We start from the raw sequence: 25,487 nt of genomic DNA on the forward strand, positions 1-25,487 counted from the left end.
TGTAGCAGTGCCTTGGTATGTCAGACATAGTTTGGCTATTCTAAAAGACCAGTGCACTGTAGCAGGAATTGCTTAACCATTGACTTGTGAAGATGAAGATGCTAGCTGCTATGATTTTATTTATTTATTTATTTATTTTTGTCAAGCAATTTAGTGAGTGAGTCATAAAATGAGAAACTGTTGCAATTACCAGTTTTATGTCAAGATGCATTTTCAGGACATATGCCTTATGAAGGAGTGGACCATTTGCTTGAATTTCTGTAATTATTCTTGTTTCCTTTTTTCAGTTATCAATCAAGATGGTTGTGTATTACCTGTAATACTTGAAATTTTGGTTTGAAACACATTGTTGTCTTTTTGCTGAAATCAGTCCAATAACTTGTATAATTTATATTTGTTCATCAGAAAATGCACAGCTTAACTAGTCAGGGACTTTTAGTGGTCTTAAGCAAAGTAGCCAAATAGAAATATATGGGATTTGTAAATTAGATGTTTTGCATATTATCAAACAGCTCTTCTGCATTTATTAAATCTGCTCTCAGCAAGGATGAGTTTATGTAAGAAACACATTAATGTAAAGAAATTATATATACAACTATCACTTAACATATCCAGGTCTGAACACACAATACATCAAAATAGTGTCACAGTCAGTTAAACTGTAGACATTGTGCATGATTAGCATGGTCATAACAATGTTATCTTAGACAATAAAGACTAAACTGTTTTTGCTTGTGTGTTACTGTGTTTTATTGTGTGCCTTTTACCAAGTTGTTTAAAGACAAATTAACAGAAAATTTGGCCTGACAGATTCAAATGTTATTCCACAATGAAAGAAATTCTTATAAAATTTGGTGTGTTGTTTGTAAATGTAAAGACAATCTTTATGCTGATTCTGTACGCCCTGAAGTTTATAATGAAGGAAGGAAGTAATGATTTTTTATTTATGGAAATTTAGTGCTTTTTAGTTCTGATTACTACATTTACTGTAACTTATAAAAATACAGTGGAAAACTATCTTTCAAAACATGAAAAAAAAAAGAACAGGGCTGATAGATGCAACAGAACTCACAATACTTGTCTATCTTCTTTCATTTAATTTTTTGTATACAATCATGTATACTAAAAATTACTTTCAGAGATTTATAAACGATTATCTGCCAAATGGCTTTGAGTCTTTTCAGCTAATATTAAACATTTGTTATTTTATTTCTCAAAACAAGACATAAAAGATGACAGAGAAGTTAATAAGACATGTTATTTCAGCTGGATGATGTTTAATAAGATGTACGGAAAAACATTTTTTCTGTATCAGTTCATTTAAATCAATCTGAAAAGTGCACAAATCAGTGTACACTATAATAACAAAACAACTGTAGGTATTTGTTCCTTATAAAAAGGTAGCTACTATCTTTTGTATACTGATGATTGATTGATTGATTTATTTATTTATTTCTTTTTTCTCTCTCCGGAAGTACTATTTTTATTTTTTTATTTAATTTAATAACTAAATGTTGATTTGTGTGTGTGTCTCATTTATCTGCGTTTTTTAGTTAACTGCTCTACTCTACTGCTTTCCCACACTAGACCTGTAGCTTGCACTCCAAGGCGATAGAGGGCGTATTTACTTTGTTGTTTAATCCGAGGACGTTGTGAAGAGGAAGAGTGTGTAATTTATGCTTGTCTGCGTGGTACGTTTCCTTCACCTTAATTGTCGCTTGGTTTTAGGTAAGTGTTTGCTACACCAATAAATTACATGTGCTTATCGTGAGCTAAATCAATTTTCTTGTATTTTATTTTGTTTGAAGTGTAGCTAACATGTTTAAATGACTGACGCGAATGATTTGTATGCCATTTTGTTCGGGCTGCGTCGAGTGTTAAACCAGCTAGCTTCCTTAAGCTAAGTCAACACTGCGTCAGCTGGGCCTTCGTTACCATATTATATCGATAATTGTAAACTAAGCCGAAACACACTTACAATTAAAACACCGGGAAAGATTTCTCAATTAGTAGATAAACTGAGTAACTTGGTGTTTATTTTTTTACATTCACTCGCCGCCGCCTGTAGGTAAAGCTAAAAATGGAAGCCCAGTCTGCCCTGCCCCTTGCCAGGATACAAAGATTAGAGGAGAAACCGAGACAGCAGCCACCGGACTAAACATAAACATACTCTCAATGTGTGGTATTGATTTGGTGATCATTTTTTATTTGTTTTATGTCTTTATCAGTAAAGTTTAATTAAACTCCGTCGTCGCATTTTTTTTAACACGAAGTCACACCGTCTCGTTTCGCAATTGAGTAGTCAGCAGACTGATCTGAATTAAATTACAGTAGTACTCTAACATTTCACTACATGCGTCACAGTAAGCTGAGCCTGGGTGTGTTTGTGCGATATTTTTGTAAGCCTTTGTTTGAAGGTCAAACAATCACAAATCAAAAACTTGCAGTAGAAATCCTATATGACCAAATAGCTTAAGTATTTGCAAAGAAATATAAATAATTAAGCAGAGTAGTTTAACACAGTAGGGATTAGGCTGCATTCCAGCAACACTGTAGTTTTATCTCAAAAGAAACCTGATTTTTTTACTTCACCAGAGGAAAACCTCAATTATGGCTGGCCAATGATGAGCTTTATCTAACAAAATTTAAAAACGTAGAACTTAAAAACTTCCAGGGGCAAAAATTGTATGAGTATGTAGGGGTGTGTGTATGTGAGAGAGATGCCATTGCTTATTATGGGATATATTGGGCTCCTCAGACCAGCTGGTCAGAACCCACTGCAGCTTTGTGTGTCTGTCCGCAGTTCAAGACTTGTTCTCTGATGAAAGCAATGCACACATGTGGGCTGGCCCACTGTAATCTGATTACCTTCAAGAGATAAAAGTGTAACTTAAAGAAAGGCTGACCTTTTATCTTTTTTTTTTTTCCTCCTATTTTTTTTTTATTATTATCAGTAGGTCAAACACTCACTTCAAAAGATGGTTCGAACACATTTTGGGCCACCGCGTTTGAAGACCAGGTAAGCATTTTCAGCTGTATTCTTTACAATTGTGTGATTGTTAAAATACTTTTGATTTATTAATGTTAATTACATAAATTATAATGTGTTGATAGCTGATTTTACCAAATAATTAGAAGTGGTAGTAGGTGTTGTAAACTATAAATTCAGCTTTTTTTGTGTCCTTTCAGACCTTATGGAGATGGTCATGGCCCTAATGAAGGGAATTACAACCACAGCTCCAAAGGTCGAAGAGATGTCCCGAGCTACCCAGTTAAGCCTCCTTTTAGCTGGAGAGAATCCAGAGGTAGAGGACGAGGACGCGGACGACCACCAGTTTCCAGAAGAATTCCTCCAATGGGAGAGCATAGAGAGCATAGAGAGCCACGTTTCAATCACTGGAAGAATCAGGATTCCTTCCAAGCGTACCCGCCCAAAATGGAACCACACCATAGTCAGCGGAGGCAATCTCCATCTAGGCCAAACCGCTCCCCTCAAGTCCACCATCGTTCATCCTCTCACAGCCCCGCCCAGGAACACCAGAGTCACAGGGGCCCATCTTTTCATGGCCACCCATCAGGTCATAGGGCACCTTCTCCAAGACAATTTCGTAACCACCCAGCTGACAGAAGGCCAGGCTCTGCACCAACCTTCCAAGGATCTTTCAGAGGCCACAAAAGGCAGTCAGGTTTTCCTCATCATGATCAACATAATCGAGACCCTCGCCCAAGAGGAAGGCCCTATGAACACTCAGGGCACGGCATGAAGCGCTGGAATGAGCCAGGATCATTTTCTCATCCGCACAATGGAGAGCACCGGTCCTCTGGGTCACAGAGGAGCCCCAGAGAGATGCATGGGAGGGGTTCGTGTACAGAGAGGTACAGGAGTGAAACAGCAGTCCCAGCTGGGTAAAATTATTACAGAGGAAGCCTGAAGGTGGCCACTCTTCCCAGTCAAAGTTGATCACAGAGTTAATGATCACCTCTACTCTGCCCCAGCTCATTTATTATGGGGAATTAAAGTGGGTCTGATGTAAATTTGCCATTTAAGAGGAGGGTTACATCTGTAATTGCTCTGTGAAAGTTTTCCTCTCCTACCTGTTTCATTCTGTGATGGCTTGTGAAAGGGATGCTTGTAAGATAAAAGTTAAAAGTGCCGCCTTCCACTTAAAATGGCAATGGATCTGTCAATGTAATAATTTTTCTATTGTTTGATGGATATGCAGGTGGTCATCTGAACAAGACTCCAGGCGTCAGCGTGGTCCTATGGAGAGGCAGGGCAGCAGATCCCACAGTAGGGAGAGGGCGCAAGATGTCCCTCACATGCCCCCTTACAGGTCTCCCTCGTGGAAAGGAGGTCCTTCATCAGAGTCCACCTCCTACCACAGAAGCCCTCAGGAGAGGCAAATGGCAGGCCCTCGCAAGAGGAGGATTTCAAACATCAGCATGTACTCCTCAGACCCTGCACCGGAGCATAGCAATGCAAAGTTCCCCAGGAGAGAGAGACCTCAGCTTCTAAGTATTCCCAGGCCATTTGGTGGTAAACCTTTGTCTCTAAGGGATAAGAGCTACCTGGTTAAGAGCCGACAAATCCGAGCACAGTCCCTTATGCAGCTCAAACTACCCCCAATGATGAAACCCAGGCCTCGTCTGGATGATATGGCTGAACAGGGAAACAGCTCAATTCTTGCCATCAGGAAGAAACGTTTCCAGCTTAATGCAGTACCTCTGAGAAAGATGGAATCAAGGAGGCCAAAACAACATCACTCACCACACAAAGAGGAAGGCAATACCGACAAGTCTTCAAGAGATTCTGGCTCTGGAAAAGAACAGGTGGAGTTTCGCCGGTCGTTGAACACACACAGGTATGGTTTTTTCCTTGTAGCACTATTCGCAGGGGCTTGATGATGATTAGGAGGTCAAGAAAGAATGTGTGAAAGTGGTGCCAGCTGTGGAAAATGGAGATATCATGATGAGCTAAATGTGCAACCATGATACAATTGATGCAAAGCTGCAAACTGTCACATTCCTCCTTATCTGTGCTACATATGTGTTGAAATACCTACCTCTCCATTGGAACGAAGAAAAAGTTTTTACCCCAGTCACAAAAGACCTGGTTAAAGCTGGCCTGTTTAAATCCTGACAAAAATGTTAAATAACCTTGACGAGGACTTTTGGATGATTTATTAAAGCTGTACTTTTGAAGGACTCTGAGCACCTACTGTGAAGCTTGAGAGAAGTGCTCTTCAGCATGTCGTGACATTTCATTCTCAGTCAACACAGTTACATCTGGTGTGAAAAACACATATTAGCAAAACAAGACAGCTGACTGCCTTGAAGAGGACCACATAACATGACACCCTGATGACCATGCTGCAACTTTCAAATTACTGGAAACAGGACAGCCATATTTGAGTCTCTGGAACAGAAATGTATCTACATTGTATGCTTATTATCTTCACTGACCTTTAGTAGGAGATGCAAATCTTACAAGCAAGTCGTGGGATGGATCAAGGAATTTTCAGTGGATGAAGAGGATGATGATGGATAATTACTGGCTACAACAAATGCCATAATAATTACAGTGACTTCTGCAAACTTAATTGGACATGACTTGGCACTACAACTCAGTTGATGAAGTACCCCTGGGAGTTTATGAAATTATGTAACTGGTAATCTGACAAAGTGCTTATAGTAAACACTTAATAACCAAGAAAAAAATTGGCAAGCTTTCTGACATTATTTTTTACCCATTTTAAATAAGTTACATCTGTAACTACTCCAATTATCTCTATTCTTTTGTCCATTTAACAAATTTAGAAGTTAATTAATTGACCTCAAATTAAGCAGTTTATCAGACTCCTAATTCAAGTTTCTGCAACAACCAAAGTTTAAAAACATTGAAGAGGAGCCCTGCTGCCACAACTTGCACTTCACACTGGAGTTTCCTGCTTCTCTGCAGCCACACTGTCAGATGTGCATCAGTTATTAAACCTGTCAGAGCTGGAAGTTTGTACTGGAAATGCTACACTAAGGTTGATGTCAGCCCTTGGAGGTAAATCGGCAGCAATGGAGCATCAAGTTGGACACATCTGTTCTAACCAGATCAGAAGTTACTGCTGTGAAATGTCATTTTAAATGGCTGGAAAGGGATGAAGGATGTAGTGGCTGAGACCATAAAAGACCACTCAAATTCTGAAAAGGATGGTGCGTAAATGGTGAAAAAGATGATCTTCAGAAAATGGACCTTAAAAGGGAATCTGAGCAAAAACACATAAATTACAAGTGTGAAGAGTTCTGAATGATCCGCCACGTGGATAGTTTTCCCACACTGCCATATTGTAGTTTTATCAGTGAGATTTTGACCCGCAGGTCAGTATGTCCTTTTGCTTCCTGTTTCATATCTGATGTGACCTTAAACCAGCTGACATATGCATCGTTGTGCCGGACGGAAATCGAAACATTCATGAATATTTTGAAAGACCTTTTGTAGCCAAAAAACTATGACAGCAAGTCTCTAACACAAACCTTCACATTTTGCACAGTCATTGCCTTGTGTGTCTGAAGGAGATGTTCTAAACAAATGATCACCACTTTGTCCTGTTATAAATTTGTAACTTGAGAAGAGGAAAATGTTATCGCCAAGCTAACTGACTGCATATTAAGTCTGCTGATCCTGACCCCTCTTAAAGTCATACCCAGTGCCCTAATTTAAAGAAGAATATATCTAATGGGATGGAAGTGTCCTTTGAAAGCACTACAAAGCCTTTACAAAGTTTAAAGGAAACTTACCCTGGAATCATCTGCCATGCAGAACCTGCTTCTAAGGGGAAATGCAGTCAAATGGTGCTTTGCATTTCATAAATTGTATTCTTTGCCAGGAGGTCAGTCCACCACGCAGAGAGCCAAGCTTATAAATGAGGGAGAGACCATATATTCTTCTTCAAAGGATATTTTATACACATGGATGAGAAGCATCACATCTTTTGGCCCACTTTAAAGGACCGAATGTGAGAACAACTCTGACAAAGGAATCATCCACAGTTTCATCACAGTGCAGATACTCGTGGGCCACAGTGCAAGAACTTGATGTACAGATTCAAGGATGGAGTTCACAGAAATCACACATTGTCAGAACTACAGATATGTTCATGAATTGAATCTCAATAACAAAATGTGCATCTTGTGAAACCCCTGGGATGATTTAACATGACTAAAGTAAACTGAAGGAAAATGAATGACAACAATCAAACGAAGTTCAGTCTGACAGAGAAAACACCACACCCCCCCTGTGCTTTTCAAAGTGATGCTAGAAGATTTGTGTAGACCGATTTCTTAAAGTCCTCCCAAGATTTGGCTGCTGTAACAATCGCTGAGTAAACGGAGAGAGCTCAGATTGATTCAGGGTACAAAAATAGGAGTAAAGAAGCATGGAGATTCCATGGTTTTTGTAAGTACCCAAGTGATGCGTCGCTTTCTAACTTTTGTACCTGCAAAACAGTGCTATTTCTGACTTAACATTGCAGTACCTTAAAGAGCTGACAGGTTAATGTAAATTTATTTATTTGCAAAGTGTGTATATATACCATTAAAGAATGTGAAAGCTTTGTTCACACAGGGATTGTTGCATCCTGTTCTGAACACAACCTTTTAATGACTCCACAGATCTTCTCCCATAGAGAAACGTGATCTTGTTATTTTGTCCCACTGGCCACCTGGACCAAGCTCTTCCTCCAAAGACTGCTCACCTCCAAAAGGTTCCAGCCCAAAATCAAAGACTGGTAAGTCGGTTCCTTTGTCATCTTGTTGTGTATTTTAGTCCATAAGTCCTATTCATTCGTTTTATTCACATGAAATTCACATGCATTCTGTTTTGTCCTCCTGTAGACCGCAGTTCAGATGAAGACACCACACCAAAGAGGCGCCAGTCAAAAAACAGTGACTCCAGGTCACCTGAAGACAAAAAAATGAGTCATTCAGAGAGGACGTTATCAAGGTATTATAGAAACTAAAATAGGAGGTTAACCTTCTTTCAAAGGCCGACACTGCTGTAATCCTCTGTTAGCTAAATGAAAACATCAGCTTCTCCAGGGTGTAAGCATATACTAATTAAAGTCTTGAGAGTCTTAAATTTTTACTTCACGTTCTGATCTTCATTTATTTATGATATTGCAGGCCATCTAATGTGATTCAGGACAGTGACAGACCTGGAAGGCCCTTCAGGAGACCTGGACCTGGACCCTTTCAAGTAAGTGAATGAGCTATTGCATCATGATAAAAGAAGGAAAGAACTTGTAGGAGGCAACAAAAGCAATGAAACTTTTTTCATGTGGATGTACAGCTACACAGTACTGTATAAATTCAGGATCTATAAAGAATAACTGTCGTGTAAAACCAACTCTCACTATTGTGGTTCACAGAGGCCAAAGTTTCCTGGTGGTCCAAGGAGGACAGGCCCAGAACTGTCCAGCAATGTTAGAAGACCACTTATGGTACACATGAATCTTACAAGATCTCTTGCTTCTTCTGGGAGTTGTTAAAAGCAACATTTAAACTGTTTTCTTAGTTTCTAATTTTTACATTTCTTTTAATCTTAAGGAGACTTTAGTGCCCCGTCCATTTCCAAATCAGAAACCAGTGTTCAGAAAAAGCTACACCATCATGTCCAAATACCGTAACATGAGAGTGATGCGCCAGCGTGCACCATACAACCGAGGATCCAACCAACAGCGCTGGTGATAACATCCGGTAAGATTCAAAGGAAGCAACCATCTGCCTAATTATTTGTTTCTAACTTTGTAATGATAAAAAGTGAAAGCAAATTTTTAAGTTTAGTATTTACACACAGATTTTCTAATCAAGAGAAAACAAAATGTATTAATTTCCTTCTGCTCTACGCAGGTCTCAAATTGTGAGAACGTGGAACTGGAAATCTGAAAATTGTGATCCAGATCTTCTGTGTTGGATGGATCGCTGCAGTCTCAACCTGCCTGTATATTGTGAATGTGTTGTTGCTTACATTTGTTCTTTGGTACAAGTGTTTAATTTGCGTTGTTAAAGTACTGCTGTACTTTTGTTTTAGAATATTTGTAACATATTGGACTATTTTTTGTTTTTGGGCCTTCAGACCTTTTGTGATTCAGAAGATGCTGCTTTACAAACTCTTTGATCTCTGTATTTTACCTAAAATAGTTCTAGCATATTTTGTTTACAGTAAGGACTTAAACATTTACTTTGATATGTAACCTTTAAAACTTGTAATCACGTTGAGTTTGAAACTTGAAATAAAATCAGATTTAACACACTCGAGCAAGATTTTGTTTTGTATAATCCTACATGTGAATATACGGTTGTATGATGAATGTTTTATTTATTCAGGTGGCCTTTTATCATTCAAGCATAACAAAGTTTCAGACTTTAGTTTTGGAGAAAAATACTAATTCAGCAATGCTTTGTTTCAAAGAACAAAAACTTAATTTACACATTTACGATCTTGTCAAGCTTAAATCTTGTCAAACTTGTGAAATTAAATGATTTAATATTTTTGTTGCACAGCAGTTGCTTACTATAAATGGAGGGAAAACAAAAACCTTAGTGTTTCAGATTTTCTTTTTTGAAGTGGTCAAAATTGCAGCCCTACTTGTGGTTTAACCATGAACTAATCTGTTCTTTGTTCTGCATTTTATTAGACTCCGCTGCTTATACTGTAAAGTCAGAAGAGGTCATGCATGAATGAACTACTCTAGCAACAGGGTTTTTACCAAAAGAACTGATTATTGTTGGGCCAGAGAAGAAGGGATGTACCAAACTGTCCAGCCTACCCTGGCCTTGTGGTCTCCTTTCAAGGTTAATTTTGACTGCTGCTATTGAACACACTTGACCTTGCCTCTGAAAACAATGAAAAACAATCCCAGCTGTGAAGTTGAATCCAGTTAAAGTCCAAGGACTTGTACAGTGCAGGATAGATAAACTGAACAACATAAAGTTCCAAGTCTGTATTGTCCCTTTTTTCCTTGATAAAGCAGGAAAATTCGAAAAATTGGCTTTTCAGATGTTTAAAAAGCACAAGTTTTGTTCCCTAACATTTTAGAGTAAATGCAAATCATTGTTAATACTTCTACTTCTTCAGTCTGTTGCACACTTCACCATGCCCTAGTGATATTTGTAAGCAGCTTTTCACTGTCCTGCTCTAAACTTAGCCCCAGCAGTACCACTCATCACAACATGCACATGGCAGTAGATTACAAAAGATGGTGTCAAGTTACCACAGATGTTACTGTTTCTCATGGATGACACTAGAAAAACAAGGTGAGCGTATGCACTATATCCTTTGCTGTAACTGACAGTAATCTTGTAATTGGTTTAATATGTTTGCTAATGACTGTAATTTGTTGCTGTGTTCTTTCTCTGCATTTGGACCTGGGTGTGTGGCACATTTGTTCACTGCTATGGCATGAGAGAAACAGCTGCCTCTAACACTGACATTTAGCTTCTGCTAGTCTGAAGAGTTATTTGTTCAAATTTATGTTCTATTATATAAGGCGCAGGTAATTTCTATTTCTTTAAAAGCATGTCAAGCCTGTCAAGTTTCTGTTCCTTTATGCACTACTGACTTGCTCCCATCTGTCATTTGTAGATGTAGACTTAAAGGTTCTGCCGGTTTTTTGTCTTTCACTATTCCTCTCTGTCACGATGGGCAGCTATAGCTCAGTCCTCGTTCCTGGTAAGCCTTGCAACTATTGTTTTGCACACTCATTAAAATACTAACATTCATTAATGTTGCTTGTTGAAGCCTGAATGTTAATCCAGGCTTTAAAAGCACAAAAGAAAGGAGTAAGATATATGTTTAAAAGTGTGAAAATAATGTACATCTTCTGTAGTCTTGGGCTTGAATTAATTTTTGGTTTTGCAAGCCAAATTCTACCATTTGTTTTCTGTTTTGTTTTGTCTTTTCTTTCAAAGACACAGAAGAGTTTGATTCAATTGTGTCTGTGGCGGAGAATCTGAGTGAGCAGGTAGCTCATGCTGCAGATGAGAGGTTACGGTCAGAGCTTCAGACTCTGGGAAGTATAAAATTAAGTCAAGCCATTACATTGCATTGAAGTACCACTGTTATAGCCTGGCAACCTGTTAGAGGTCTGCCTGTGTCCCATCTGTCCTTGGGATAAATTTAACTTTCTGAGCTGCCTCATACAAACACAGACACATACTGCAGCTGAAGATTTCTACTTTGGCTCCTTGCTTGAGACAAAGTTAAAAGGTACATGCCCTGTGATAGATTTTAATGTTACAAGGAGGTCCACTATTATAATTTGTTAATGACCATTTGGAAACTCTTCAGGGACTCAGGCACACAAAAAACTGGAAAAATGTTTTCTTCAGACTTTTTATTTATCAGACATCTCAAACTAGACTTGATTTACAGGTAACACTTATGATGGAGGGAGGAGCTGAAAACCAGACTGGAGCGATCAATTCTTCAACCGACCAAGAAAGTACGCAAAGAGCAAGTCCGAAAAGTTCTGCCTTACAAGTGAGTCATAGACATAAACTGCAGATTGAGCACACCCTCCATAAAACACAACACTGTCACCAACTGAATTCCTTAATGACATTTTTCCATTTAATTTCTTTAGGCTGAAGAACCCAAGAGTGTGTCTAAGGAGTCTTTCTCCTCTCTGCTGCCAAAGGCTATATCTGCTGCTCTACATCCAGTGGTGCCCCAAGCCCTGAACTCAGACCCCCGGCCGAGCAGAAAACCAGAGAAAAATGCTAAACCCAGCCTGGAACAACTCCAGACAGAGCTGAGAGACCTAAAGGACCAGTTAGAACAGATGAAGAGTCAGCACAAGTACACCTTTCTTTCTACAATCATTTTTCTAGATCAGTGATCCCCAACCCTGGTCCTCAAGTCCTCCATTCTGCAGTTTACCTGCTGCAACACACCTGATTCAAATTAAATGGATCTCTAACAAGCTCTGCACAAGTCTGCTATTGAGCCATTACTTTGAGTGTGTTGCAGCAGGGAAACATGGAACATCTGCAGGACAGTAGGCCTTGAGGACCGGAGATGGGGATCCCAGTTTTAGATCAGCATGAAGCTGTGGGCATCTGACAGGGAGGCCTCTGTGCAGCTCTCTTCTGCTTCTTTACTTCTGTTAACAGAAACGTTGCTCATATATGATACCTCTTTCTTTTGGTGCCTGGATTACAGGATGTGACATCTCAATCAAAATTTCAAACTTTTTTTTTTCTTCAGTAATTTGATGCTTTTTTCTTTCAGCAAAGAAATAAAACTTCTGATGAATGAGCTTGATGAGGAAAAAAGGATTCGCTTAACTTTGCAGGTAAAGAAACAAAGACAATTTTTTTTTTTTTTTTTAAAAAGTGTTCTTCTCTTTTTAAAACTACAAAAATAACTCCGCTCAAAAGATTATATTTTTAGTGTGTCCTTCTGTTTTGCTTTGTTAAAGATGGAAATACAACGGATGAAGAAGCACATGTCAAAATGAGCAAAGGGGACGACTTCGAAGGCTAGAGATTCTGAAGTTATAAAGGCTTTTTTTTTTTTTTTTATAAATGAACCAACCAGATGGATGCTGGTTTGTAAATTAAAAAAAGAAAAGGAAAGTTACCACTCTTTAACAGAAAATTACTAGGTTTTTTAAGTGCAAGGTGGTCAACTTTTTTGTTTACTGAATGAACTGACAAAGACTGCTCTGGTCTCACCGAGTTGTTGCTGAATGTGTAAAGACATAGCAGGAGCAAAATCACAGTTAGAGGCTGCAGAAAACTGTCCTTTCTCTCTGTAAATAAGCAGAACATCTGTTGTACAAGTTTATTTATTTCTGTCAACTTTAATCTCTTTACCCATACGTTAGTGGGGAAATGTCCCCTGAAATGACTTGAAGTGGTTAAGATGTGAATACTTTATGATATTTTCTTTTTGGTGGCAACTTTGGACAATGACAAATGAAAGTTTGCACTTTGGAGTGGCACAGCCCACCTCTAAAACATGAACAGACAAACAAATTCTAACAAATATTTAGTGTAAACTCGTCTTTACCTGGGTAAACCTCAGATGGCCAATTGCAAGTGAATGCAGCATGTGATGTACTTTCATGTTGTTCTACATGAACACTGCCATGTTCTTGAACGTAATGCAGCATTTTTACCAGATAATCTCACCTTTAGCCTATGTATGAGATAATACTTATCTGTCCAGACTGTTTGCATTTCATGAAGAGGATGTAAAAGTAATAAAACCATCAAATGTGGCAGCTGTTGGCAAATAATGCTGAAGAAACACTGATAAAGTTTTTCTCATCAGCAGTCATTAAAGACATACAATGCAATGCATCTGTCTCTGCCTGGCTCTCCAATGAAAATTGTTCTAGACCTGCGTCTGGAATGAATACAAAGCTTACATCAAATTATAGGATGAATACAGTATCATGGAAAATAATTCAGCTTGTTGTATTTTGATTGTAAAAAACCTTTGACTAACCAAGCCAAGGCCATTTATTGGTTGCTAATATGAAGGAGCAAAACTGCTGGCTGTTTTATTGAGCTTTTAATAACAATTAAAGATGCATCGATATGTCCATAAAAAGATATAGTTCCAGGTGGTATCATTTGTTAGAAAAAAGAGATGTAAGACTAAGTATTATACAACATCAGAGAAAACAAATGCTGATGCCTTTATGGGAAAAAAGTTTAAAGTGTTGTTTTTCACTTTTTTTTTTTTTTTAGTTTTTTGATAATGATTGATTTAGAAAAAAAATCAGAACTTTGGTGTGAAACATGTTTCTCCCATCATAAGGCAATCAACATATTTTCTCTTTTTCTTTACAAGTAAATGCAAATAAATTCAATTTTACAGTGTATTATTTAAAACATATTTATATACAGTATATAAACAATTTTTTCATAATATACATATTAGGGTCATCACATTAGTTCTAAATATGTGGCTGAGAGGACGTTGCTATATAATATGCCGTTTTATAGTTCTTGTCATTCCACTATCCTAGGGGAACTGTTAAATCTGATTAATCTTTTTTTTATTTTTGTTTCATTTATTTATTTATTTTTAAATCGAGGTTTGATACAGACTCAGAAGTTGGATTCTTCACATGGAAGAGGCTTGAAGGTGACCTCTTTGTCGCCCTCAAGAAGAACATCATATCGGCATAGGGGCCTAGAAGAGACAAGAGCTGTTTAGATCTAAAGATGGGATAGGTTAGATGGAGAATGGAGCTGGCATCACAGATCATATAGTCATTTCCTATAGGGTGGGCAATAAAAAAAAACTGTAAGTTGCATACCTGTCTTTGCGTTCCAGGTGTGTGACACGAAATCTGAGAATTCGAAGCTTTTGATTGGGCTGGAACACATTCCCAGTGGAGTATTTGACAGAGATCTTCTTCACTGACTGAATGTCTTTGTCAAACTGAGCGAACAGTTTGGTTTCTGTGTACTTCTTGAATGCCCATCGTTTGCTGGTATGCAAAACAAAACAAACAAACAACAACAACAAAAGAAAAAAACACATTACTGAGAGAAATCAGTAACTGAGGGGCGAGAAGAAGTAATAATGCACTTTAAACGTGGTACATAAAAAGAGAACTTACTCATTGATGGTTGCCACTGCAACTTTATTGTCATCATAGAGTTTAACAGTCATGTATCCCTGTCGCATGCTCTTGTTCCAGATCATCACATCCACCCTGTAGTTGGTCACTAAGAGAGAGGACAAAATATTATAAAAAATATCTGATATTTAACAATAAAAAAATCTAATCTTTTGATGGTTACACTTTATTCAAATTCTTTTATGCAATTTTGCTTGAAATTTGGGTCAAATATGTGTTCAATAAAAAAAAAAAAGATGCTTCAATCAGGTAGGTATTTGTCTTTGTTTTGATAATGTTTTATTTAATTATTGATTTTTTATTATTTTATTTTTATTGCCTTTGGCACTAGGTGCATAAGGTGGCATAGACAACAGAAGCCATAAATTTGAAACCCATACTTAAAAAAAAAGACTGAAAGCACAAATTGCTTTTAAAGTACATCCTATCTGAGCTGCTGCCAGACAACAGTTGTTTCATGAAAATAATGAAATGGACTGAAATGAATGAATGGATAATGCTGACTTTCTCCTGCATTACAGTAGCTTCATTAACAGCAAATAATAGCTAGAACACAAATTTAGATTATAATGCAGTGAATGCAGTATTTGTATAATCTGTATAATTATTCTTCCTTTTCAGGACTGACACACTGAATATATTTAGTACAGTATAATAGTGGGAAATTGCTGAAGAAAAAAAAAAGAGAAAATAAAGCCATCACTGGATGGAGACTAATTATTATGGTACTGTGCAATTGCTAATAAAGAAATGAACTTATCACTTTAATGTTGATAAGTTCTGCTTTACTTTTCTATCTAATTATTCTAATTCTAATGATTAAAGGTGTGTTTCGTTACTTACTGCAGAACGGAGACTCTGAATTTGTTTTGAAGTAAACCTTTGTTTGCTCCTGCAGGACACCTTTCCACCGTATGGAATCGTAACCTAGATTTAAGGAAAACAGCTGTGTCAGATCTAAAGTAACACACTGTAATATCAGGACAAAAAAAGCACACACTGATGGATCATTTCCTCAAACTGTAATGAAATTTTATTTTTGACATCTAGTCTCATGGATTCTGTTTGGATAGGGTATATAACAGCACTTCCATGGTACAGTGGTGTGTTCACCTTATTGCGTATTGTAATACATATCTACAGGAGAATTTCTTTTTTTCATTTATTAGTTTCTAAAATTCAAAACAAGTAGAAAAAAAAAGAAGCAATATGTGTTCTTCATCACTAACCAAACACAGGGCATCCAGCATCCCCAAAGCGATCACAGTTCAAGCATCTTCCATCCAGAAAGTCTTTGTAGGATGAACAGGGATAGGCCGGACTGGTACACATCCCATCCACAGTATCCATGAAAAGCAACACTGATCTCTGGTGATCACATTTAAAGTAGGACCCCCCTGTTCAGCAGTAATAAAGAGCATTGTTAGCATAAAAAAAAAGTTTCGGCTCTTTATTGCCTACTGAAACGAAGTGCCTTGCCCGAACTGAACTTACCGGAAAAAATGGTTCTTGGGCAACCAGGCTGGTCTGTTCCTCCATTGGCATAGAAATCAATGTGACCCAGAGACTCCCTGAAACCCAGAGCTGAAAGCACAGTTGGCACGAGTACACTACATCAAATAGAACTTTACACACACAAAAGATGTGTAAACATTTATGCATCACTATGTTACTCAAAGAAACACATAAATTATCTGACCATCTATGTCTGTGTGCAGCACATCAACAAAGTGGGCATCTGTGGGGTCCAGTCGCTCCTCTGGAGGTCTACCAGTGAACTGAGGCCCAGCAGGATCCAGAGCTGCAAACACATCAGTAGAAAACTTAGCAGGGCCAGTTTCTTTGTGTAGTTCTCCTTCTTCTTCTTCTTCTTCTTATTATTATTATTATTATTATTATTGTTATTATTATTATTTACTTTTGCAAGTCACTCTGAATGCACAAAGCACTGATGTAGTGCAGATTAGCTCTTTAGCCTGTATAGACGCTCCTATTATATTACTATCCCTCTTCAGGGACCTTATCAGAACTGCAGCTCTATAGGTGCACTTTTTTTATATAGGGATTCAAACCCAGACCTGCAGGTTTTACACAAGCTATTAAATTTATCTAATTCAGGCTAGGCAAAGACTTTGTATCACCATGCTATTGATTATGCTATTTATGTTCATGTTCAAAATTCATGCAGTTTACAGACGTTTTGTTTTCCTATGAGATCAGAAGAAAAAGATTTTACTACGCTTTTGCTTAATGCTGTGTTCTGAATAAAAGAAGTCTATGTGACATGAAACTATTCTCCAGCATGTCTGACCTACCTGTAATTCTTCCAATTGTCCCATTTATATTGGCACCCACGAACCCTGATATATGAGCTCCGAGACTGACCCCGATCAGGTGAATGGAGCTCACAGGGGCACCTTGATCCTGAAAAGATCAGTTATTGGAGATGTGTCTACAACATTGCTTTCAATGTACATGAAAAGTTGTCATATTGCCAGAATCAGCTCATACCTGCATTAATTTAATGAAAGCTGTGAGGTTCTCTGCTACTTTGTGTGTGTTTGCCACTGCCTTTAAATAATTTAAATTAGTTGCTCCATGGTTCCAGTCCACTATTATAACATTGAAGTCTTCCCTGGCCAGCAGCAGTTCCGTGAACTTGTCCATCCACTCGGGAGGAGAACCAGACGGTCGATACCCATGGATGATGAATGTAGTGGGTCGAGACAAGTTAAATTGAGGATGCTCCGTCAGGTTGGTATGAGATAAAAGAATCCCGCAGGTGACATTACTCCTGGTGTGCAGCAACAACCTAACACGGAGGCTGGTGCCAATGATTGCATGGGCAAGCTTTAGATCTGTAAACTTATGGCATATCTGAGCTGGAAGAGTTGGTATGAAAAAAACATGAAGAAGACAAGAACCAGATTAGGTAAATGTGACATATTCATGTTCAAGTTAATAAGCACTATTCATGAGTGTGTGGGTGTATTCGGTGTCTTTCTAAAGTGAAACAGTTTTCAAACATAGCCCTGCCCACTAGAACTGTACTTTGAAAAAATTCAGTAGAACAGCAGAGCGTTTGTCTACTCCTTTATGTAAGACTTCTAAAACACAATCAAAATGTTAACAATTAAAATTAAACAAATCTCTGACATTTGTAGTCACAGGGCCTTTATAAGCACAACAGACTAAACCATCATGCATGGATGGGTTAAAGGTGTAGAATACAGCATTTCCAACCAAAATGATTTTAATCTGTAGCTTTGAACAATTTGATAATTTAGCACTGACATTACACTGGCAAAGTATATCCTAAAAACAGCTCACAGGTGAACATGTTGAATCATTTACCGAGATTAGACAGCTGTAACTTTAGCAAAATAACACGGATGAGAATTCCATGTAACCACAGTGAAGGTCATTTGCTGTAATGTGATGATTTTGTAATGAAATTTCAGTTCCACTCTTGTGGTTGGAGTGTAATAAGATCACACTTGTGATCCTTAGCATCACAAGTCACCACCTTTGTGGCTGTGCCACAAATATGATGTGATATAAGAGGATGTGTTTACATTTCAGTGTTATGTCCTGTGTCATACCTTTGCATATCTGAACTGTTATCAGCAGGATGGGTGTCAGATATTGCCACAGGAACATACTCTATACCAGCAATTTGCAAGTAACTGTAAAACAAAGTTGTCAGACCATGTGAAAAAATTCAAGTCTGTTATTTAAAGTAGAAGCATATTATAAACAAACAACAGACTGTAGTTTTATTCTCTCAGAAGGGTGAAATCCTCAGGGAGCTAAAGCAATGACAAGAATCTAGTTACTTATCTACTTACCCTCTGATGTAACGAAACTATGTTTACAAATGACTGGAAAAAGCTAATTACCATTTACAGTGCAGATGAAGTCATTTACAAGCTGAAGATCATGTTTTACTAATTTTGGCTACACCCACTAGGATCTATTACCACAAATGATACTGTGATCATAAACTGAAAACTGTAATCTTTGCAACATGAACTTCACAGTCTGAAACTGGCTTCCACTGGTACAGTACACCTCTTGTGTTTACAGTGTGATCAATGTCCTTTAAACAATCCTTTATGAGGAAAGACAAGGTATGATTATTATCAGTTTTACCTTTGATGTCGATTAATAATCCTTGGACTGGCGTGTCAAAGGTCCAGAATGTTACTTTGTTTGTGTCTTCACATATTTAGAGAGCCTTTACTTCAGGAAGTGAGAGGAGTTAGAGCGAAGCAATACTCCCGCCCTGCATGCTCTCACAAGGATAGCCACACCCCTAACCCCAGGTCATTGTGCACATAGGTGAAAAATTCCTATGAAGTCAGTCGTGAGAACTCAAACCGGTTATGTGACGGTTTCATACTTTTAATGTGATTTACACCTTCAGAAGAAACTTAGTCTCTGCTTAGCAAAAAGCTATAATTGTTCATGTGGAGGATTTAATAATGAAAGGGAAATAGTTGGGGGGGTTTCCTAAAAATCTGTAAGTTCTGCAAAAAGAGCAAGTTTGGCAGCAAGTCTTGATCAACTGTCATTGAGGGGAATTTAATCCCATTATTTCCTCACAATGAAATGATCACAAGCACAACCTGTTTGGAGCTTTCCTAGAGGAGTTAAATGGGACTTAACGATCAAAGTTGTGACTTGTGAAATTTCCACTAAGTCTCACATCTGGATTCACACTGTTTAGAAACTGAACATGTGCTATATGTAAGGATATAAAACTCACAGATCTTCCATTAATCAGTCAAACAATTAAGCACAACACCTGTTTTTCAAAATATTTTCATAGCCTCAGACAGTGGGCTGAGAAACACTCCTCATTAAAGGTTCCACTTTTGCACCATCTCACCAATCTGGAACAATCCTACATCAGGCATCAGTTAAATGCACTTATTGCACACAGCACATCGCTGACAGTTACATGCATGCTTTCTGGCACTGTAGACCGGTTAGACAATTTTGGGCACAAGTCATAGATCACATATCACATATTTCAGGCTGCCGCATCCCCCAGCTGCCGCAAAGAAAACAATTCTCCTAAATTGGAAAACAAGAAATCAGTTAAACATCACCAACTGGAAAATCCTGTTAACAGGTCAAATATCTCTTTCTCATTAAGGCAGAAATGTTAACTTTAATGAATCCTAGCAAACCTGTTTCAATAAGATTTGGTCCACATTTACAAACAAATTCGTACTTACAAAGTCCTGATAATACCAATCCACAGCATCCTTTTTGTTTTGTTTCTTTTGCCTGTTTTGCTTCTTGTTTGCTTTCTTTCCTTGTTTTCTCTCTCTCTCTCTCTCTCTCTCTCTCTCTCTCTCTCTCTCTCTCTCTCTCTCTCTCTCTCTCCTTTAACCTTCTCTAACTGATGTCATCAATATAGCAATTTTTTGGTTTAATGTCCATGTTTTTCTGCCTTACTGTTTGAATAAATTTTATACACATACACACATTTTTGTGATATGAACCCCCCTGAGTCTGAAATAAAGGCGAAAGTAAAACATATACATTTTCCAGCAGAATTAATATAGAATGTCAGCATGTTGAATAGAGACATTTTACGTTAAAATCAGATTTTTTTTTTACCTCTAATTGTGAATAAGTAGGTGCTTTCAAAAGACTGAAAATGTTCTGACTAGTAAAAGAAACAGATTGTTATCGATTTTATGAAGTACTTTTAGTGTGTTATTGAGGGTAACTTGCGACAGCTCCGTAAAATAAAGGCACACACGTTTCTCTACGTTTGGTTCCAAAGGCTGGAAGTGTAACAGCTCAGCTTTGCAGTTTGCACAAGGATCTTCTCTTCTTTGTATTTCACAGTCAGGGACAAAAGGATAAAATTTTCAAAAGACGTTCTTTTCTTTCTTTTTTGCATTTGCATACAAAATTTATAAATAGGCGAACTATGAGGAACTAGTGTCATGCACACCCTGTTCTGTGAAAGAAAGCTGAAGCTCTGTATTGATTGCAAACACAATCTATATTTCTGTATAGCTTTACCAGAGTAGCATGAACTTTGCTCACTACGTTCTTCTGTCACCAGGGTCAGGCAGGCAGGCTGATGGGAGGTAAATTTAAAAGGACACGTGAGTTTTGAAATCACCCCTGATCTCTTGTTAAGTTGGCTGAGAGGAGCAGCAGGTGGGTTCAGAGCTGTTTTAAGGTAACACGGTGTCGGAACATTCAGCATGGCCAGAAGGAGACGGGGCAGAGGCAACAATGCCCAGCAGCAACAGACTCCACAGAACCGAAGAGGAGGCACTCGCAGGGTAGGTCAGGTTTTGTCCTAATAAAATGTGGCCACTGCACACAGCATTTTAAATATTTATCATGAGAAGGTCACTTCTTACACTGTTAACTGTTATGAACTTTATATCACAGAGGTAATTTATATATATATATATATATATATCAGTTATTTTGAATGAAAGACAATATAAAATCTTTTAAAAAGTTGATCATAATACTGTAGGTAAGTGCATGATTTATATACCACTATGTAGTAGTGGTATATGTAGTAGGAAGAAATGTCTGAGCTTATGTTTATATTGACTTCTTTCTTCAAGACACAACTCAATACACCAAATACACTTTAAGCAGAGTGAAAGTTCAAAGTCTCTTACAACACAACCGATTAATGTGCATCTATGTATCTGCTCACAACACAAAGTCCATGCCATATGTACATGCTCTTTGCTTCAGTGTATTGGGATTGTGCTCGAAATGTCATAAAAGTTGTCTTGATAATCAATACTTTATGATGTCAAAATTAGATGGGAGTCTCAACCTTTAATATGCAAGACCTTATACAGTACACTGTTAAAACCCCAGTTATTACAGCAGTGCTTAAAGTCTCTGTTCTGCAGCAACACTGTGAGCATATTTTCCTGCTTTTTTTGTTTTTATTTGTTTGTTCCAGGTTTAAACACATGCAGGTTGGGTAAACTTGAAACCACACAATTGTCCTTGTGTAAAGTCAGAAACAGTTAATGTGTATGTCTGTTTACAATGATGGTCAGTTCCACTCTTAACTTTTTTTCTCACATGCATGCTGAGACTCTGAACAGGATAATAGCACTCAACACATTTTCATATTCCCTGTTCTCTCAACCTTTTCTGTGTCTTCAGGCTTTACGGGAGCCTGCAGATTTTGCCAAGTCAACAGGGTATGAGACAGAAATCCCACATGAAAAACTCACAATTGTGCAAGCACGGAAAGGCACACCAGGTTACTCTTCTCAGTATATTCATTTTATGTTCTTACCAGTGTTGGCGCAACTGAAAGTCTGTGCTCAGATCCTTTCATAGATAAGTGGAAGATAAATCACTGTTTTGTTTGCTGGTATCAGTTATCATCCATAAAAAAATAATTTTGGAATAAAAATTGTTTTACAGCTTGTTATTGATCAAAAGTTTACCATTATTATGATTTATCTCTCCTGAAATCATCATTTGACCGGAATGTCATCCTCATGTTGCCGCATTGTTAACCTTGTAGCTCATCGTCCGGTGCGAGTCTACGCTGACGGAATATTTGATCTCTTCCATTCGGGCCATGCTCGAGCCCTGATGCAGGCCAAAAATGTGTTCCCCAACACTCACCTGATAGTTGGAGGTAAAGTATGGATCTCACTACCTGTCCTGACACTGAAAAACTGTTTTGTGTACCTGAAATGTGCCAAGTACAGCAGGAGCTGTTGACTTAATATAAATCCTGCTCTGGAAATCGTCCTTTAAGCAATCAGGATCTCATTTCTAAGCTGGAGCACTCTGTTGAGATAAAAGAATTGTTTTAACATAATATTGAAGTGACAGAAGTTTTCTGTTGTTAGGAGACTTCTCCTCTTCAGCTCTTCTCACTTGTGGGGTCCCCCAGGGGTCCCTCCTTGGTCCGGTCCTCTTCTTGTTGTATGCTACTTTTAGGCTCTATCCTCATAAAACCTGAGGGTTCTTCTCTCTGTTATGCAGAGTATTCAAATTTACATACCCCTAAAACACCTCAGCTCCTCTAGAAGTTTTACTGGACTGCCTAAAGGAGGTTAAATCATGGAAAGCACAACATTTCCAGAAGTTAAATGAGGATAAAATTGAAGACATGTTGTTTGGGCCCCCTGACCTTAGCGCGCCCACTTTGGACCTCTTGAACCGTACAAAAGAACATCTGTAAAATACTTAAAAGTGATTTTTGATAATTATTTTGATAAGGCTTTTTGGTCATTTTTATTTGATAAACAGATACATTCAATCACCAGAGCCAGTTTTTTTCAGAATCCTTTCTGAGGTCAAACCATTCCTTTCTTTCTGACTTTGAGGAAGTGAGAAAGTCTCATCTTATCGAGACTAGACTAATGTTACCGTCAGTCTCCCTGCAACTGGGTGCTTCACTCTTAACAGTAGCACGTAAACATGATCAGATCACAGTTTTATCCTCTCTGCACTGGCTTCGAGGCTATTTTAGAGTGGATTTAAGATTTTATTATGTGTTGTTAAATGTTTAAATCGGTTAGAGTCTTCTTATCTTCCCAACCTTTTAGCTGTACTCACCCCTTCCACAGCCCTGAGATCTGCTGATCAGATGTTTCAAAACCCCATTTTTATTCTCGGGCTTTTCACTCAGATTGTTGTTAACATTTAAGCTTTTGTGTTGTTTTCTGGTATTTGTCTATATCTGTTTTGTGCTGTTTTCTTCTTTTCTTGTGTTGTACAGCACGTTGGCCAACACCTGTTGCTTTAAATGTGCTTGTAAAAAAGTTTGACTAATTTTATTTAACTCCAGGCTGTGTCTCTTGGATTCAGTATTAGGTAATAAATGCTAGTCTCTGTGTCTTTAGTGTGCAGTGATGAACTTACCCACAAGTTTAAGGGTTATACGGTAATGACAGAAGATGAACGCTATGAAGCCCTCAGGCACTGTCGTTATGTTGACGAAGTAGTGAGGGACGCTCCATGGACCCTCACCACAGAGTTCCTCAAGAAACATAAGGTCAAAGATCACACTGCTACTGGACTACTAACTTTTTCCAGTGTTAGACCATGAAGAAAACAGAATAATGTGTGTAATATTATATTCACAGATAGATTTTGTGGCTCATGATGATATCCCTTACACCTCTGCTGGATCAGTGGATGTTTATAAGCACATCAAAGAAGCAGGTAAGGATGCAAATAAACCATAGCAAATTAATTCAAATCATGCAGTTTCTTTTATTAATTAAATGAATTATCTAATACCAGGAATGTTTGTGGCCACCCAGAGGACCGAGGGCATCTCTACATCTGATTTGATCACTCGCATTGTCCGAGACTATGACATCTACGTTCGGCGCAACTTGCAACGAGGCTACACAGCTCGTGAACTAAATGTTGGGTTCATTAAGGTAAGAAAATGTTTTATATTTGATAAGAGGCAACATTTAAATACAGCAATAAACACAAATTCCTCTGTGTCCTCTGGTAGGAGAATAAGTATCGGATCCAGAACCAGGTGGATAAGATGAAAGAGACGGTTCGGACGGTGGAGGAAAAGTCCAAACACTTTGTCTACAGGGTGGAGGAGAAGAGTCAGGATCTCATCCACAAGTGGGAAGAGAAGTCAAGAGAATTTATTGGCAATTTCCTGGAGCTTTTTGGACCAGATGGAGCATGGGCAAGTTTTTATTTATTTTTTTTTTATATCAACATAGACAGCAAACCAAACTGAGAGGAAAACACCTTTTAACTATTACCCTGAAAGAAGAATTCATTCAAGGTTTTTAGATGGAAAAGGTCTGTTACTTTGTTACTGCTTCTTTAAAAGTGGTTTTATTTGCCACTCATGACCCCCAAAAGAATAAGGAATATAAGGTCAAGAAGCCACCTTAGGGCCTATCCAGTGACAGTTCTGTTTTTTCACTGTTATAATCAGCTCTGAAATCAGAAAGGAGGCAAAGTTCCAGGGGTTTATTGGAACTGAAAATGAAGGAGAAAAGTCATATCTCCACTCCAGCTCAATTGCAAAGAGAAGCTTATAAGACATTCTAATCATGAAGGACAAGGACCACCACTGACCTTGACAATCAATTGCTGCAAATTATCAATAAAGGATTTCATAATATGTAATTCAAAACTAAACTCAATTACATTTAGAGCCACTATGAATAATACAAAAAAAGTCCATAAAATCTGGCACAGAGAGCAGTAGTAGGCCACACTGAACCAGTGCAACAACATTAAAACACAGTTAAACTCTTCTGTCTCTGTTTTCATACAGCATGCAATTCAAGAGCGAAGTGGTCGCATGCTGCAGGCCCTGTCACCCTACTCCTCACCCCATGGCTCCCCCAGCAGCAGTCCCACCAGAAGACGTTCCTGTTCTCCTGACTCCCCCCCATCTGCATTTCCACCTTCATCACCATCTTTTCCTTCCTCACGCAAAAAAAAGTCACGCTCCTCTTTTAAAGCGCCCTCTACCAGCAATGGACACGTTCAGTGAACTACTCACAGATTTCTCATCATATCTGTGTCTTTTAAAGATGATCTGGTACATATTATGCCATAAGTAGCTATTAGTAATAATTAGCCTGTACAAATTGTGTTACTTAATTTATTATAGTTATTTCTAAGTGCAATTGAAACATCATAATGTACATAATATGTCTTGGCAAAAAGGAAAAGTAAAATAACATTAAAATTTTGCTATACTGCCTCTTGTCTTCTGTCATTTGCTCTTTCTCTATATGTTTAGTACATAAGAACATAACAGAGACTCTTTTGTCGTCATGGGGTTAAGACGCTTTACTGTCTTGTAAAACA

At 38.0% G+C, this 25,487-nt stretch overlaps 4 protein-coding genes across 8 annotated transcripts; 3 read left to right on the plus strand and 1 right to left on the minus strand.

The window, feature by feature from the left end:
* Positions 1-1,626: 1,626 nt before the first annotated feature.
* si:ch211-114c12.2 (uncharacterized protein LOC336578 homolog) lies at positions 1,627-9,301 on the plus strand. Of its 3 annotated transcripts, none has more exons than XM_042008154.1 (10): positions 1,627-1,728; positions 2,955-3,019; positions 3,190-3,906; positions 4,224-4,862; positions 7,663-7,778; positions 7,885-7,993; positions 8,173-8,245; positions 8,418-8,489; positions 8,596-8,745; positions 8,899-9,301. In XM_042008154.1, the coding sequence occupies exons 2-9, from the start codon at positions 2,979-2,981 to the stop codon at positions 8,734-8,736; spliced, it is 1,908 nt and encodes a 635-aa protein (XP_041864088.1). In that variant the 5' UTR covers positions 1,627-1,728; positions 2,955-2,978; the 3' UTR covers positions 8,737-8,745; positions 8,899-9,301. The 3 variants fall into 3 exon arrangements, with proteins under 3 accessions (XP_041864088.1, XP_041864091.1, XP_041864090.1); XM_042008157.1 differs by having other exon boundaries at positions 3,190-3,876; XM_042008156.1 differs by having other exon boundaries at positions 1,666-1,728; positions 2,958-3,019.
* A 764-nt stretch (positions 9,302-10,065) lies between these two features.
* On the plus strand, positions 10,066-13,584 carry si:dkey-71d15.2 (SH3 domain-containing kinase-binding protein 1). 2 transcript variants are annotated; one of them, XM_042008165.1, is made up of 7 exons: positions 10,066-10,305; positions 10,704-10,720; positions 10,960-11,060; positions 11,423-11,530; positions 11,634-11,848; positions 12,281-12,344; positions 12,471-13,584. In XM_042008165.1, exons 1-7 carry the CDS (start codon positions 10,268-10,270, stop codon positions 12,507-12,509), a joined length of 582 nt encoding a protein of 193 aa, XP_041864099.1. In that variant the 5' UTR covers positions 10,066-10,267; the 3' UTR covers positions 12,510-13,584. The 2 variants fall into 2 exon arrangements, with proteins under 2 accessions (XP_041864099.1, XP_041864098.1); XM_042008164.1 differs by having other exon boundaries at positions 10,233-10,305; positions 10,634-10,720.
* Positions 13,585-14,078: 494 nt separating this feature from the next.
* Positions 14,079-20,669, minus strand: lipia (lipase, member Ia). Of its 2 annotated transcripts, none has more exons than XM_042008159.1 (11): positions 20,372-20,669; positions 18,254-18,337; positions 17,163-17,533; positions 16,967-17,075; positions 16,351-16,452; positions 16,146-16,235; positions 15,881-16,048; positions 15,495-15,578; positions 14,631-14,739; positions 14,325-14,498; positions 14,079-14,197 (listed from the first exon to the last, which is right to left on the minus strand). In XM_042008159.1, exons 2-11 carry the CDS (start codon positions 18,309-18,311, stop codon positions 14,113-14,115), a joined length of 1,350 nt encoding a protein of 449 aa, XP_041864093.1. In that variant the 5' UTR covers positions 18,312-18,337; positions 20,372-20,669; the 3' UTR covers positions 14,079-14,112. The 2 variants fall into 2 exon arrangements, with proteins under 2 accessions (XP_041864093.1, XP_041864092.1); XM_042008158.1 differs by lacking the exon at positions 20,372-20,669 and adding an exon at positions 18,804-19,801.
* A 55-nt stretch (positions 20,670-20,724) lies between these two features.
* On the plus strand, positions 20,725-25,350 carry pcyt1bb (phosphate cytidylyltransferase 1B, choline b). Its single transcript, XM_042008162.1, has 8 exons — positions 20,725-20,965; positions 21,825-21,924; positions 22,195-22,311; positions 23,528-23,679; positions 23,771-23,849; positions 23,931-24,073; positions 24,154-24,342; positions 24,946-25,350. The coding sequence occupies exons 1-8, from the start codon at positions 20,885-20,887 to the stop codon at positions 25,165-25,167; spliced, it is 1,083 nt and encodes a 360-aa protein (XP_041864096.1). The 5' UTR covers positions 20,725-20,884; the 3' UTR covers positions 25,168-25,350.
* Positions 25,351-25,487: the final 137 nt, after the last annotated feature.

This window comes from Melanotaenia boesemani, chromosome 15 (genome assembly GCF_017639745.1).
Source record: "Melanotaenia boesemani isolate fMelBoe1 chromosome 15, fMelBoe1.pri, whole genome shotgun sequence".
In the NCBI taxonomy this organism is placed as follows: Eukaryota; Metazoa; Chordata; class Actinopteri; order Atheriniformes; family Melanotaeniidae; genus Melanotaenia; species Melanotaenia boesemani.